This window comes from Podarcis muralis, chromosome 4 (assembly GCF_964188315.1).
Source record: "Podarcis muralis chromosome 4, rPodMur119.hap1.1, whole genome shotgun sequence".
NCBI classification, from domain to species: domain Eukaryota; kingdom Metazoa; phylum Chordata; class Lepidosauria; order Squamata; family Lacertidae; genus Podarcis; species Podarcis muralis.
In genome coordinates this window covers 86,319,210-86,332,510 of record NC_135658.1, presented here as the reverse complement: position 1 = coordinate 86,332,510, position 13,301 = coordinate 86,319,210, and the positions used below count along the sequence as shown (strand labels likewise).

Here is a 13,301-nt window from a genome sequence, read left to right as displayed (position 1 = left end):
AAAGAAGCCCAAAAACTTCTATCCTCCAAATGGTCCCTTCCTTTCCTTTCAAATTAGCAGCCACAAATTGCATATGCCATACATTCATGGGCCTTCATACCCAAGATTTATTGAATCATCAGACAAGACTAGCATTCTCAGGATGCTTTACATGTGATAGGCCACATATATCTCATAAAACATGGACAGAAATGTAGCTAAGGTTGTACAACACTGCATCCAGCATGAAAATGTTCTATCATAAAGCATGGAGAGTTACAAGTGCTGCTGTTCCTCCAGCCCTGAGTCCAGCTAAATCATGAAGTTAATTCTTCATTTTGTAATTACATCACTAATACAGTTTGTTATTCCATATTAGTATATTCAAACCCACTTAATGGCAGCGAGACACACTTCAATACACTCCCCACAACCTGCTATATTCGGTGTTAGGGTAGGCAAAAATGGGCAAAATAGCTGTTTCCCCAGTGAATATTTATGAATAGAGTTTCCAATCCACTTTAGCGACTGAGTGCTGAGTTTGTGGTATAATAAGAGCTTTGCAAACTTTTCCTGAAAGTGATTCCTGCAGGGTTTGGCAGGACTTTCTGCTAAGTAACTGGGGTGAGCAAGAGGAGAAAAGAAGCATAAGGCATCAGGACATGTTCCAAAGGCGCAGCTTACGTCATACGCCAGACGCAGGAGAGTCTTGCAGAACGCGGAAAGGCAAGCACATTGTGGCAGAATGGGCTCATTCCAGGCACACAAGAACATTTATATAGAGGGCGGAAATTCCAAACCCTCCAACATTTCTCCAATGAAAATAGGTACATCTTATTCAATAATAATAATAATAATAATAATTTTATTATTTATTCCCCGCCCTCCCAAGACTGGGGTGGAATCTACACACATATAAACAAATGCTGTGAAAATGCTTTTTTTAAAAAAATGTTTTGAAAAATGCATTGAATTTTGCAGAGTTCACTGTCGCCATCTAGAATTACATTTGTGTATTGCACTTTAAAACACATTTAAAACGTTTTCTTTGCAGCTGTGTAAGTTGCTGCAGCCACTCTGGGCAGCTTTCAACATATAAAAAGCATAATAAAAATAAAACACTAAAAAACTTCTCTCTACAGGGCTGCCTTCAGATGCCTTCTGAAGGTTGTATAATTATTTATCTCCTCGGCTCGGGATTGCATATATTGTAACTCCATACCCTCCGACGGGCCACGCCCCCCTCTCCGCCCCTCTTTTGAAGGAGATCCCGGCCCTTCAAACCAGCCGGGGATGCGCGCGCAGCCTCCTCCGGCTAGTGACGCCCCGTCCCCCCCCCGCCCCGCCGTGCGCCTGCGCGCTAGCTCGCTCTTCCGCCTCCCGCTTTCCCCGCCCGTTGCGCCCCCTCGCGAGGTTTCCGCAAGCCTCGCGACGCTTCCCCGCCGCCATCTTAGTTGTTCCTTGCGCGAAAAGAAGACGAGGAAAGGAAGGGAAGGGGCGGGAAAAGGGGGGGGTGGAAATAAGAAAGAAAGGAGAGAGGCTTTAGCTGGGGCCGCGTCCGCATAAGCATTCCGGGGTCAGGGCCGGGGAGGCTGCCCGGCCGCCTGCCGTTGCCCCTTTCCTTGGCTCGGGCCTCTCTCTCGGCGTCCCCTCAGGCCCGGGGCCCTCGCCGCCAAGCCCTCGTCACCGCTGCCTGAGGAGGCGGGGCTCGGGCCGGCTCTGGATGGTGGCGAGAATGATCATAGAAAACTTCGAGGCGCTGAAATCGTGGCTCAGCAAGACCTTGGCGCCCATGTGAGTAGGAGGGAGGGTGGGGAACGTCTGAACGCGCGCGCACACGTGTATTCAGGGCGCCTTCATCCTGCATATGCGTGTGCGGAGGTGCATAAATGCGCACCCGCCCGCGTGGAGGCTCTGCAAGCGGGGGTTGCAAAAATGGACCCATGGTGTCACTGGGGTGGGTGGGTGGGGGTGTCTGGTGTGCAGAAACCTGACTTCTTCATCCTCCCTTGCATCTGGTTCAGTCGTTCCCAATCGCGACGCGTGACTACGTTGCAAGGTTTGGCTGGGGGTGTTGAAAAGTGGGGTCGCCTAGCCCTAACACACCCCTGTTCCCCCCCCAACCATGAACACCCTATGCCGTTGGAGTGTCTGAACAGCTTCGAGACGTGAAGCTCTGTTACTGTACCTCAGAAGCAAACTGGAATGCCAGTGTTAGAAACCGAGATGGGAAAGCTAGGAGCCCTGTGGCACCTTAAACCTAGGTTATGGGCTCCACTGTGCTTTTTTATTGTCTTAGCAAGAATACAAAGCTGTAAATGAATGAACAGCAGCTAAAATGTTACATTGATTTTGCACATGGTCTGGTCCTCCCTAATACAGTGGTACCTCGGGTTACATAAGCTTCAGGTTACAGACTCCACTAACCCAGAAACAGTACCTTCGGTTAAGAACTTTGCTTCAGAATGAGAACAGAAATCACGTGGCGGCAGCAGGAGGCCCCATTAGGTAAAGTGGTGCTTCAGGTTAAGAACAGTTTCAGGTTAAGAACGGACCTCCGGAACGAATTAAGTACTTAACCCGAGGTACCACTGTATTCTTAAGAGGGCCTCTTCTCCAGTCTTCGGAGAGCAGCTGGAAGTGGGGAGGCCGAAAAAGGTCCTCCTTTCCTTCCACTCTGCAGTTTTAAGCAGAAATCTCAGGTGCTGTACTGCGCCCAAAACTCAGAAACGGCTCACGCTAATGATTTCCCTGTCACAGAACACGCCTCGAATAATGGGAGTTTCGAACGCTGGGTGTAGGCAGTTTAAAAGTAGCAGACGTGTTCTGTTCAAAGCTATTGCAGTGCACTACCCAAACAGAAAGTGACAGCCTTAAAGGCTGTCTGTGGTTAGCAAGAAAACCATCATCACCTTATGATTATTGAATCACTGTTCCCAATTAGGGGTCCAGGGACCCCTGGGGGTCCACAGAACCTATCCCGGGGGTCTGCAACTCCATCCCTTGCTTCTCCCTCAAATAATTTTTTGCATGGTAATATCACAAATTTTATCGTCTTTTTTTTAGTGTACCTAAAATTGTTTGCTTATTAGGGGCTGCTCCACATTTCGTTCAAAAAATTGCCTTGCAGAGGTAGCTACCATAGAGTTATCAAATTTTCCCATGGCTTGGATTTTGAAAAATAGGGGGTCTTCAGTAATTAGCTAATTGGGAACCACTGATCTAGTTCACTCTGTGAAGGTGTGTTTGTTTTTTGTCTTTGGTGGGGTGGAGGAGGGGGGAACATTGTGTATGGAGGTGCTTTCAACTCACGACAGCCCCTATACCTGCAGCCTGTAGTGGTACAACTCGAAACAAAAGTTGGAAATTAGCCCACATAGGTATTGCTGCCTCAAAGTTTGTGGAAGGGCACTGCTGCGCAAGAGGATGGGTGACTTGACCTTCCCTTGCTGTAGTTGTTGTGAAAGTTTGCTGTGCTTAACTGATCTGCACCTATGGGTTATGTATGTATGTATACCTTGATCTGGTACACCTGACTCTTACATATATATGTTTCAGACTTTATAGTGTGTAAATAACTGATGCTGTATAGAATTATACTGCCATCACATTGGACGATGTATAGTTTCCTTATGAGAAAGCACACTTAATTAACAAATGCTTTATGCACTTCTGTCATAAAGTCGTATGTTTCACAGTTCCTTGTGAGCAAGGAATTAAAGGGTAAAAGTAAAAGTTCAGTTGCAATTTTTTTTTAAAATGTCAACTGTTTTCCTGTTTGAGACTCTTGCCCAACAATGTATTAAATTGAATTCTTGGTTCACTCTTTGGTGCTTTGAATTGAATTGTTGACACAAAAGTTTGAGAGTGCAGTGTGTTTTTAATAGATGTTTATTCTTGCCAGCTATTTCCGGGCTACCACCAATTCAAAGGGTTTGCACCGTGCAGCTGATAGGTAGAAAAATTGTGATTTGTGGCAAAGCAGGGTGTTGGTACAGTGGAAATACTCCTGGGATGAAGAATCAGTAATTCTTTTAACATAACAAAACATCATTTTAATATAACTTACTGCATAAAAGCAGAATGGACAAAACACGATAAGAAAATTTAGTGACTGTGCTACTCCTTTGCATTGTCTCAGAAATTGAACACTGTAAGTTGATTTCTGGATGTGTAACTACATTTTGGGATTACAGAATTGTAGAGTTGGAAGGTACCCCAAGGGTCATTTATCCCAATCCTCTGCAATGCAGGACTCTCTTGCCCAATATGGGGCTCAAACCCACAACCCTGAGATTAACAATCTTATGCTGTGTGCAGATTAAGCCTCCATAACCAGCGTGATAAGAAATGGTATGAAGAGTTATCATTGATTCTCAGTTTGTCCAGTTTTTGGTCACGCCAGGGATTCTTGTTTCAAATGCAGAAGTAGGGACTTGTACAGAAATCGTTACATTCTTTGCAAGAGCTGATTTGTTTGGCTGAGGATAGTGAACCCTAGATGGAAATGCAATAGGAGCTTTTTTAACACAAAAGTCCTGGAAGGAGCAGATGACCATTTAGATTCTAAAGGTGTGATTTTGGGTGCCAAATAAATACAGTGGTACCTCTGGTTACGTACTTACTTCGTTCCGGAGGTCTGTTCTTAACCTGAAACTGTTCTTAACCTGAAGCATCACTTTAGCTAATGGGGCCTCCCGCTGCTGCCGCACCACCGCCATGCGATTTCTGTTCTCATCCTGAAGCAAAGTTCTTAACCCAAGGTACTATTTCTAGGTTAGCGGAGTCTGTAACCTGAAGCGTATGTAACCTGAAGTGTATGTAACTCGAGGTACCACTGTACTGAAAATGCAAGACGATTCTTTAACTCTTGTGCCCAGTGAAGTGTGCTGTGTGTGGAAACATTCATGTGTATATGTGCAAACAAGGGGAAATCTTGAAATCCTTTGTCAGATATGTATATTTTTGTGCAGTTTTGCAGTTAGGTTTCAGGAGTGGTTGGTCATCTGCTACATCTTGTTGGTAAAAGCGGCACTGCATTGTGGTTGCTCTCTGCCTTAAGAACAGAAGAGATAGGACACATGTAGCCACTTCATAAAATGAGAAGGGCTGCAGCTCAGAAGCAGAACATTTTCTTAGCATGGAGGTTCAATCCCTGGCAACTCCAGGTAGGGCTAAGAGAAATTCTGCTAGAAACCCTGGAGAGCCATTGTCAGTCTAGACCAGGGGTTCACAAACTGTGGTCCACAAACATCATTCTGGTGTTCCACAGTTTGCCTGTGAATTCTGTGGACTTCAACTTGTAATCAGTGTTGGATAAGAAATGAAAGAAGCAGTTAAAATGCAAATAGAAGTCACACATCATTTCATAGAATCATAGAATAGAATCATAGAATCATAGAATCATATTTCGCCTAGTGCATTACAATAGCTACAATAGGCACGTGGGGATGGGGTGGGAAATCATTAAGTGGCCCTTCAAGAGTCTAATTTTCAAGCGGTTCATAGAGGGGAAAGTGTTAGGGAATCACGGGTCTAGATAATACTGAGCTGCTTTGACTAAATGTATGGTCATTTCCTATATTGCATAGTACTTTTCTGTTAATTGTGGAGCTGGGAAATGCAGCACTGCTGCTGATGCAGTCCTAGTGCTCTGTTGTCTAGCCTTCTTAACAAGCAAAAGGTCTTATCTAGGTAGAGTTGAGGGAATAAATACAACCATTGTAGCATTCACTATTTACCTGCTTGGGGCAGAGTAGCATAGTGCAGCAATAGTTGCTTTGGCAGGTTCACCTTGAACTTTCAGGTGATCTTCGGAAACGATTATTACCAGCCCTAAGTGAGTAGCAAATTACATAGCTACATTTGCAAGTAATAGTAGCACACCATGGAGAAAGATTCTAGTTCAGCCTTGTTCTTGTTGCACTGGATGAGCACACTTTTTTTTCACACCAGAGAGCTTTAAAAAATGTGATTCATTCCATCGTCTGAAGTGAGATGGTGTGTTCTGCCATTCCCATTTCCATCTTATAGTTCTGCATGTCTGGACCAAGCTATTCTTTGCAAATAAATATGTGGCTAAGGAAAACATTGACTTGGAATCCTTTTTTTAATTAATATCACTTTTTGATACCAAACATGGAGACTTCTTTGCAATCAATCTCAACAAGAAACATGCATAAACTTTTCTTTCATTTGGCTACCGATGCCACTTCAAATATGGTAGATTTTCTTAATGGAGAATCTATCTGATAAAAGATGAGTGTCCTCATAAGACAGCAGTCTTGTGAACACAATAAGTAAATATGGAATGGTTATTGCGAAAATAGGTTTTGATTATTATTCTGAACAGTCTTTCTCCCTGTTTTCCTTGTTAATATACTTGTCTCCTAGTTTAAAAACATCCCTGGAGGTGCTGTCCGTGTAGACTGGGCAAACACTTTCAGTCATTGTTGTTGCCGTGTTGATTCACTGCAGTGCTCCCTGGAGTTTTCAATCATATTTATTTCTCATTTGAACTACTTGTTTGATTTGGCTTTTTCAGGATATTCAACCTATTGTCCTTTAGTTCTCTTGGAATGATACTTTTTGCACAAGCTTACTATTTTCTAACTCAGGTTATTTTGGGAAATCATGGTTAAACATTTGTATTGTACAGAGACATTGTAGAAGCATAGGCTCATTAAAATGGAAAGTGTTCCTTCTGCTTGTTAAATGCCCTGGGATTTTGTTGCTGTAATTCATTATGACGGGAATACAATCAAGGAGATGGTTTAAATGTAGTTCATGGTTTTATTATTACTTTGGTTTCCCATCTTTTATATTACCGTAAATAAGCTGTGTGTAGGAGAAATCTTTGGGCAGGAAGAGGAAGGGGCAGCATTGAGAGGCCTGCAAGTCCCCAAAAGGAGGCAAAGCCTCAAAGTGATGCAGACATTTATTGGAACAGTAAACTGAAATGCATTGTATACATTTCTGATGCAAAGAAATTTCTATTCCATTTACGTTGCCTGAATAAATGATAAAATGGCTTGACTGAATCGTCACAATGTGGAATAGAAATTGAAGAAGGAGATCACTTATTTACTTGAATCTAATATGCCATTGAATCTAATGCACACATCAATTTTCAGAACCTTGAAACCGAAAAAGTATTTGCTGGCGAATGTAAATGTGCCATAGAATCTTATGCACACCTTAATTTTCGCAACGTCATTTGGCAAAAAAATGTGAGCATTAGATTCGAGTAAATACAGCGTGATGGACATACTTTATTTTGTAATGAATTTCTGCACTTGCCTGTTTGGGGACTTAAAGTCCTCCTTTTTTAACTTCCTGATAGGATTTGTTTTCTTCCTATATTCTAAAAGTTTTTGGCCTCCTGGTTTCTTTGATTTTCTCACATTTTTCATGTCATTTGGATTCTTTATATGTAGTTTAATATATGAGCAAGTTGCATGGATGACCCATTCATTTTGCTCCCAGGGAACTGCACTAAAAACTGTTATGTTTGGAAAATATGATGTTGCAGGTAAGCTACTAGTAGTGGGATTTGTTCTTTGCTGTTTGCACCACTTTTATAAAATGTTATCCAAAAGAATACAAAGATAAAGTGTGTACAACTGAATGTTGCTGAGTGGGCAGAGTTTGTAGCTCAGAAGTGGGGTATACATTTATAACTTTCATTGGGCTTCTGAAACTTGATTTCTGGAAATATTTGCTCAGATGGCTAAACAAATTATGATGCTATGCCATATTGGCAACAAGATTCTTGTCAACAAGTCAATTAAAAATGGTAAATGTTGTATGTAAATAGTTTGAATGAGTTTGTGAGCTATATAAAAACTGGAAGAATGTCTGTAATTGACAAGAGAGCTAAACTTCCATTTTTTAAATGACTTCTTTTTTAAAGGTTTTTAATCTTGTACCGTGTAATTGTGTAAACTCTCCAGCCTCGAAAGGTTTGCTGAGTAACTGCAAAATACAGTGATTTTTAACAAGTGTGTGTTGCAGTCTAGCTTGGTTTTGAAACATTTGAAGCAGATGTAAGCTTCTGAACTTGATGCATCCAGGGGAATCATGACACAGGAAGCTTCATATGGTAAAGGTTTTAAAGGGTACACAACAAGGGACATCATCATGGCAACCAGCCCCTACAAGGTCTTTTGTTATCATTCCAGCACCATTGTTGGCTCACCTTCCTCTTTACTCAACATGATTTTCATGCTTGAGTCAGACTGTTGAATTTCTGAGAAGCTCACATTTTTAAATTTATCTTTAAGATTTCCTATGCACCCTTCATGGTAAGGTCCCAGGATGGGTTACAACAATAAAATGCAAAATTATGAAAACAGATAAAGCAATTGCAATGATAATGTATGTAAACTGTTCCAAACAGAAGAGAACAATGTAAATCCAACAGAGGAGGTGGTTTCCAGAAGATTAAACAGTAGAACAGACTCCCATGAGAGGTGGTAGAGTCTGCATCCTTGGAGGTTTTTATGCAGAGGTTGGTTGGCCATCTGTCAGCTATGATTTAGGTGAGAGTCCAGCATTGCTGGGGTTGGACTAAATGACCCTTGGGGTCCCTTCCAGCTCTGCAGTTCTATGATTCTATGAAACATTAATTCAGTGGCCATATACTGTGCAGACTATATAATAGATGTATGAATTTCTGAAATGCTTAGAAATTTTAATGTAATACTGGTAGGGGACCTTTCACTGATAACTTTGAAATTTTAAGACAGAGGTTTTCAACCTTTTTGGGTCCACAGCTCTCTTGACCAACTCCATTTTTCTGCTGCACCCCTGTGGGGCTCAGGAGCCCAGTTATGTCACCCCTTTCTCGCAGAACTGGCAGCCTCTTACCCTTTTTTGAACACCCTCCCTTGTGGAGTGTTTCCTCAACCTCCTCTTACCTGTCCTTGGAAGTCCTCCAGGCAGTCACTACTGCCAACCCTGGTCTCTGAGCTCCCTCCCCCAAAGAGAGGTGCCTCCTCACACTGCCTCACAGGGGCCTGGGAAGAGGATGCCCCCAGCCTTGGTGGCCCAACGGAGCCTGGCCAGAGGTGAACATGAGGCCAGCACCTTACTCACTTTGGGAGGCAGCAATAGCAGCAGCGGGTGCTGCTGGGTCTGTGTGGTGGAAAGGCACCCTTTCAGAACCAGACTCTCAGGCTCCTAGGCAAGCCTTGCACACAGCAAGCACAAGAAAGGCAGAACCATGCCCGTCTGCCAGGCCTCCCACTTGTCTGTCCATTCCCAACAGCAAGGACCTGGCGGACTGGCTGGCTGAGCTCCCTCGCCTGCTTGCTTGCTTGCTCCAAGGCTTCCTCAGCTCTGGGCAACTAGCACCCCCTGACCAGTCCCTGAGACACACCATTCGCCTGGGGAGCTTGTAGCCAGGGCTTGAAAGCCCTTGGAGGCAGACACATGAGAGGACATCAGAGGAGGGAGGGGAGGAAAGAGGGACTGAGGCCAGTATTGCCTGTGGCACATCTGACCTTCTTTCAAGGCACCCCAGGGTGCCATGGCACACTGGTTGAAAACCGCTGCTTTAAGGTATCCTATACCATATTTCACAAACTTCAGTTACTTGGTACTCAATCACTGTATTGTTATTATTTTTAAGTGCCTCAAAATGGTGGGTTGTAGCCAGCTAAGTTCTATTGGTAGACCCATTGAAATTTAATGTACTTATTAATTTCAGTGGTTCTATTCTCAGTACAACAACAACAACAAATTATATTATTTGTATGCCGCCCATCTGATTGGGTTGTCCCACCGCTCTGGGTGGCTAGATACACCTTGTATCTTGTTTTTAAGAATGGGAAGTGCTTATGTTTAATATTATGTTCGGTGTTTTTTCTAATCTTTGTGCAAGTGACCGACTGTTTTATCTTGAAGAACATGATGGATAAGGAATATTTAAAATAGTGTAACGTTAATTTTTAATTTAAAAGAACATCCAGTCTTGCAAAGACCGTTGATGCTTTCAGGTGTTCCCAGTTTCCTTGAACCATCTCTTTAAGGCTACTTTGATCATGACAGTCAGAGAACATTACTTGTTTAGATGGAATATCACACTCCTCCACAGAGAGACTGAAATTAGTCTCCTTTAGATAGATGCACAATGATGAAACAAGTTAGTAAAGTTTCAGCTGAACCCACGCCAGTCGTGTATCACACCTACATCTTAAGGATACTCTAGTTGGATAAGTAAATTTGAAGATGACGTGTATGAGCATATTGAAAAGCCTAGATCTCCCTTTATCTGGAACTCTAAAGCAATTTGGTGGTAAATGTGTGGAATGTTATTGACCCTGCCCTGATACCATTTGTGGTGGTGTTAAAGGAAGTGAATGTCTTGGGATCATGTTGACTTCTTGGACTTTTGTGCAGCTTTTATGGTTTCTCAGTTACTACAGTAGTGGCAGAATTGACATCAAAAGTTGTAAAAGTTAAAACCTTGATTTTTCCATAATTTAATCCTCACAGAAACAACCTATGGCAATTTATACTTCACCATAGTGCTTTTTTAAATAGAACTGTATTATAACAAGCTAAATACATACAGGTATCAATATATAACAGTATTCCACAACCTTTCATCATTGAGGACTATTTGCAACATTGAATTGTGGAAGAACCCAAAAGTTTTATGAATGCTTTTTCAGTGCTGTTGGGGTGCATTTAACCCCACTTGTCAATAGATGGTTAAGAAATAAGTGACAATGTGATTGTCCTTGAGCCAACTTTTGGTTAGCCATGAAATGCTTTTATGTTTAGTATTAGCCGGTTCTCTTTTTCTCTGTGTCATACCTCATCAGCTAATTACATATAGTCTGCAGAACAGTAACTAATGGCTAGAAGCCCAGTAATTATCATTGATAAAATGAACATCACAATGGTAAAACTATTCCAGTGAAACTTCACACACCTTTTTTTAAATAAGTAAGAACAGCAGAGGCCACAATTCCTTTACTAAGTAGCAAAATGTTACAGGCGGTGACCATGTTGCGTGGGGTTTCTGTTCTTGCCCCCCTGTACATGTCGGTGGAGCATATATTAGCCAGTCCTGTTCTGCCCCGCCCCCATTCCACATCCAAAAGCTCCCAAGTGTTGGCAATTACACATCAGTTGAATGCTCCTAAAATGGTCATGCCTGTATTTTAATGGTTGGGGCAAAGGGGATTTAATACTTTGCAGAAAGCCTGGCTGAAGGGTACACAATGCCCAGCATTTTGGGTCAACCTTACACATTTTGACCCCGTCACTGAAGGCCGGGTAACCCTTGGGAACAGCTATGAGCACAACAGTGGTCCAAAATGCAGTAAAGTAAAACAAATTGATTCATAGACTGGCTTTTTCAGTAGAAGTTGACACTTGATTCATTTTATATAACACACATCAATGCAAAATGAAATTGTAAAGATACGGAACACCCTGGGCATACTGCACCAGCTCGAGTTAACTTTTTAGGATATCTTCATTACTGACAGCAGTCTTGTTTTGCTCCTTTTACAGATGTGATGCAGACCCATCAGCTCTAGCTAAGTATGTTCTTGCTTTGGTAAAGAAGGATAAAAGTGAGAAAGAACTGAGGGCACTATGTGTTGATCAGTTGGATGTGTTTCTTCAAAAGGGTAAGCTCTTGTAAATATATCACTGACTTGTTTTGAATTCTGACTCCATCTTGAATTAATTGTATATGATTATTATTGCATCCTGGGCTGAATGGCTCTGCATTAAATAGAACAAAAAAGTATGCAGCCCAACAGATTTGTTGATTCAAAGAAATAAAGTAGTGTATAACATCTAAGAGACATTACAGATACTCAAATCCTGTTGTAGAAAATAAATGCATCATATGTTTCACTCTTGGAAGCTCTGAATCCTTTTGAGTGGTTATTGGATAATCATCTAGAATTAAGTATTAGAAACACTAAGAATTAAATAGTAGATGCCTTAGATATATAAAAAATACAGTCATACCTTGGAAGTCGAATGGAATCCGTTCCGGAAGTCTGTTTGACTTCCAAAATGTTCGGAAATCAAGCCGTGGCTTCTGATAGGCTGCAGGAAGCTCCTGCGGAACCCGCGTCGGGCGTTTGGGTTCCAAAGAACATTCACAAACTGGAACTTCTGGGTTTGCAGCATTCGGGAGCCAAAACGTTCTACTCGTAAGGTGTTTGACTTCGAGGTATGACTGTTAATATAATAAATCAACTGCTTTCAATTACAGAGCACTCCCCAGTCATTTTTATAAACCCAAACATTTTGTCATTTTTAAATGAATAGTGCAGTTTTTGAGTTTGTATCTGTCACTCCAAAAATTGATTGTAGTCATCCCAAAGTTGTGTTTTAGTCTACCATCTTGATTCAAAATGCCTCCTGGCATCCAAACATTGACGAAGACTACCGCCCCCACCTTGGGCATTCTTCTACCAAGTTTGGTGATGGTATATCAAGAGGCAACCTATAGAGAACAGACGAACAAAACTTTCCAAAGTGCATAGTAGATATACTTCTCTTCTCTCTCCTCTGTGCTCTGCTTGCCAGAACTGCTCTTTTCCCATGTGCTGTCTATAAAGCGTCTGCCAACACTTGAGGAGGCAGATGAATGCCTGATGCTGCTTTTCTCAAGATTGAAAGCTCCAGGGATGGGTTTTGGGGATAGCACTGTGCCATTGATGGGAAAGGGTTGGTGAAAGGGTTACTGTTGGTCTTCTCTACTGCCTACAGTTGTCATGTACCCCAAGCAAACAGGAGGGTGACCATTTGCTCAACCGATTCAAAATGGCTAATTGAATTCTGAGTAATACTAGCCATAGAAATTGTTTGTCAAGTGTTACCTTTGGATCTTGTTTTAGAGACCCAGATATTCGTAGAAAAACTTTTTGATGCTGTGAATACAAAGAGCTATCTACCTCCACCGGAGCAGCCGACATCGGGAAGCCTGAAATCAGACTTTTTTCAGCATCAGGAAAAAGAAACTAAGAAGGAAGAGGTAGGGATCAGTCATGCATCCTCTTCTTAATGCGTATCTTGCAATTTGCGTCTGTATGTTTAATCTGTTTTCAATTGCAATGCATTTAAATGCCAATTTCTTAAAGCTCAATACTTTTGATAGGTGATCGTTGAGGATAAACTTCACTTGGTGACTCTTAACTACATGATAGAGATAGTGAACCTTAGAGAATGAAGCTATGGGTGTTACTATTGGATCAAGGGTGTGGGACTAGTATTTACAGGTGCAATATTTGTTTGGCGAACCCGGAGCGAGAGTGGATTATCACATATATGTCTAAAAACCCTTATTT

The 13,301-nt window shown here is 42.1% G+C and overlaps 1 protein-coding gene across 2 annotated transcripts in view; it reads left to right on the top strand.

Annotated features, from left to right (window-relative positions):
- Positions 1-1,446: 1,446 nt before the first annotated feature.
- Positions 1,447-13,301, top strand: part of RBM26 (RNA binding motif protein 26) — a 45,659-nt gene continuing 33,804 nt past the window's right edge. For both annotated transcript variants that reach the window (XM_077927713.1, XM_028728276.2), the window contains exons 1-3: positions 1,447-1,773; positions 11,506-11,624; positions 12,852-12,988. In XM_077927713.1, the coding sequence (XP_077783839.1) occupies positions 1,703-1,773; positions 11,506-11,624; positions 12,852-12,988 (327 nt within the window). In that variant the 5' untranslated portion in view covers positions 1,447-1,702. The remainder of the gene's footprint in view (positions 1,774-11,505; positions 11,625-12,851; positions 12,989-13,301) is intronic.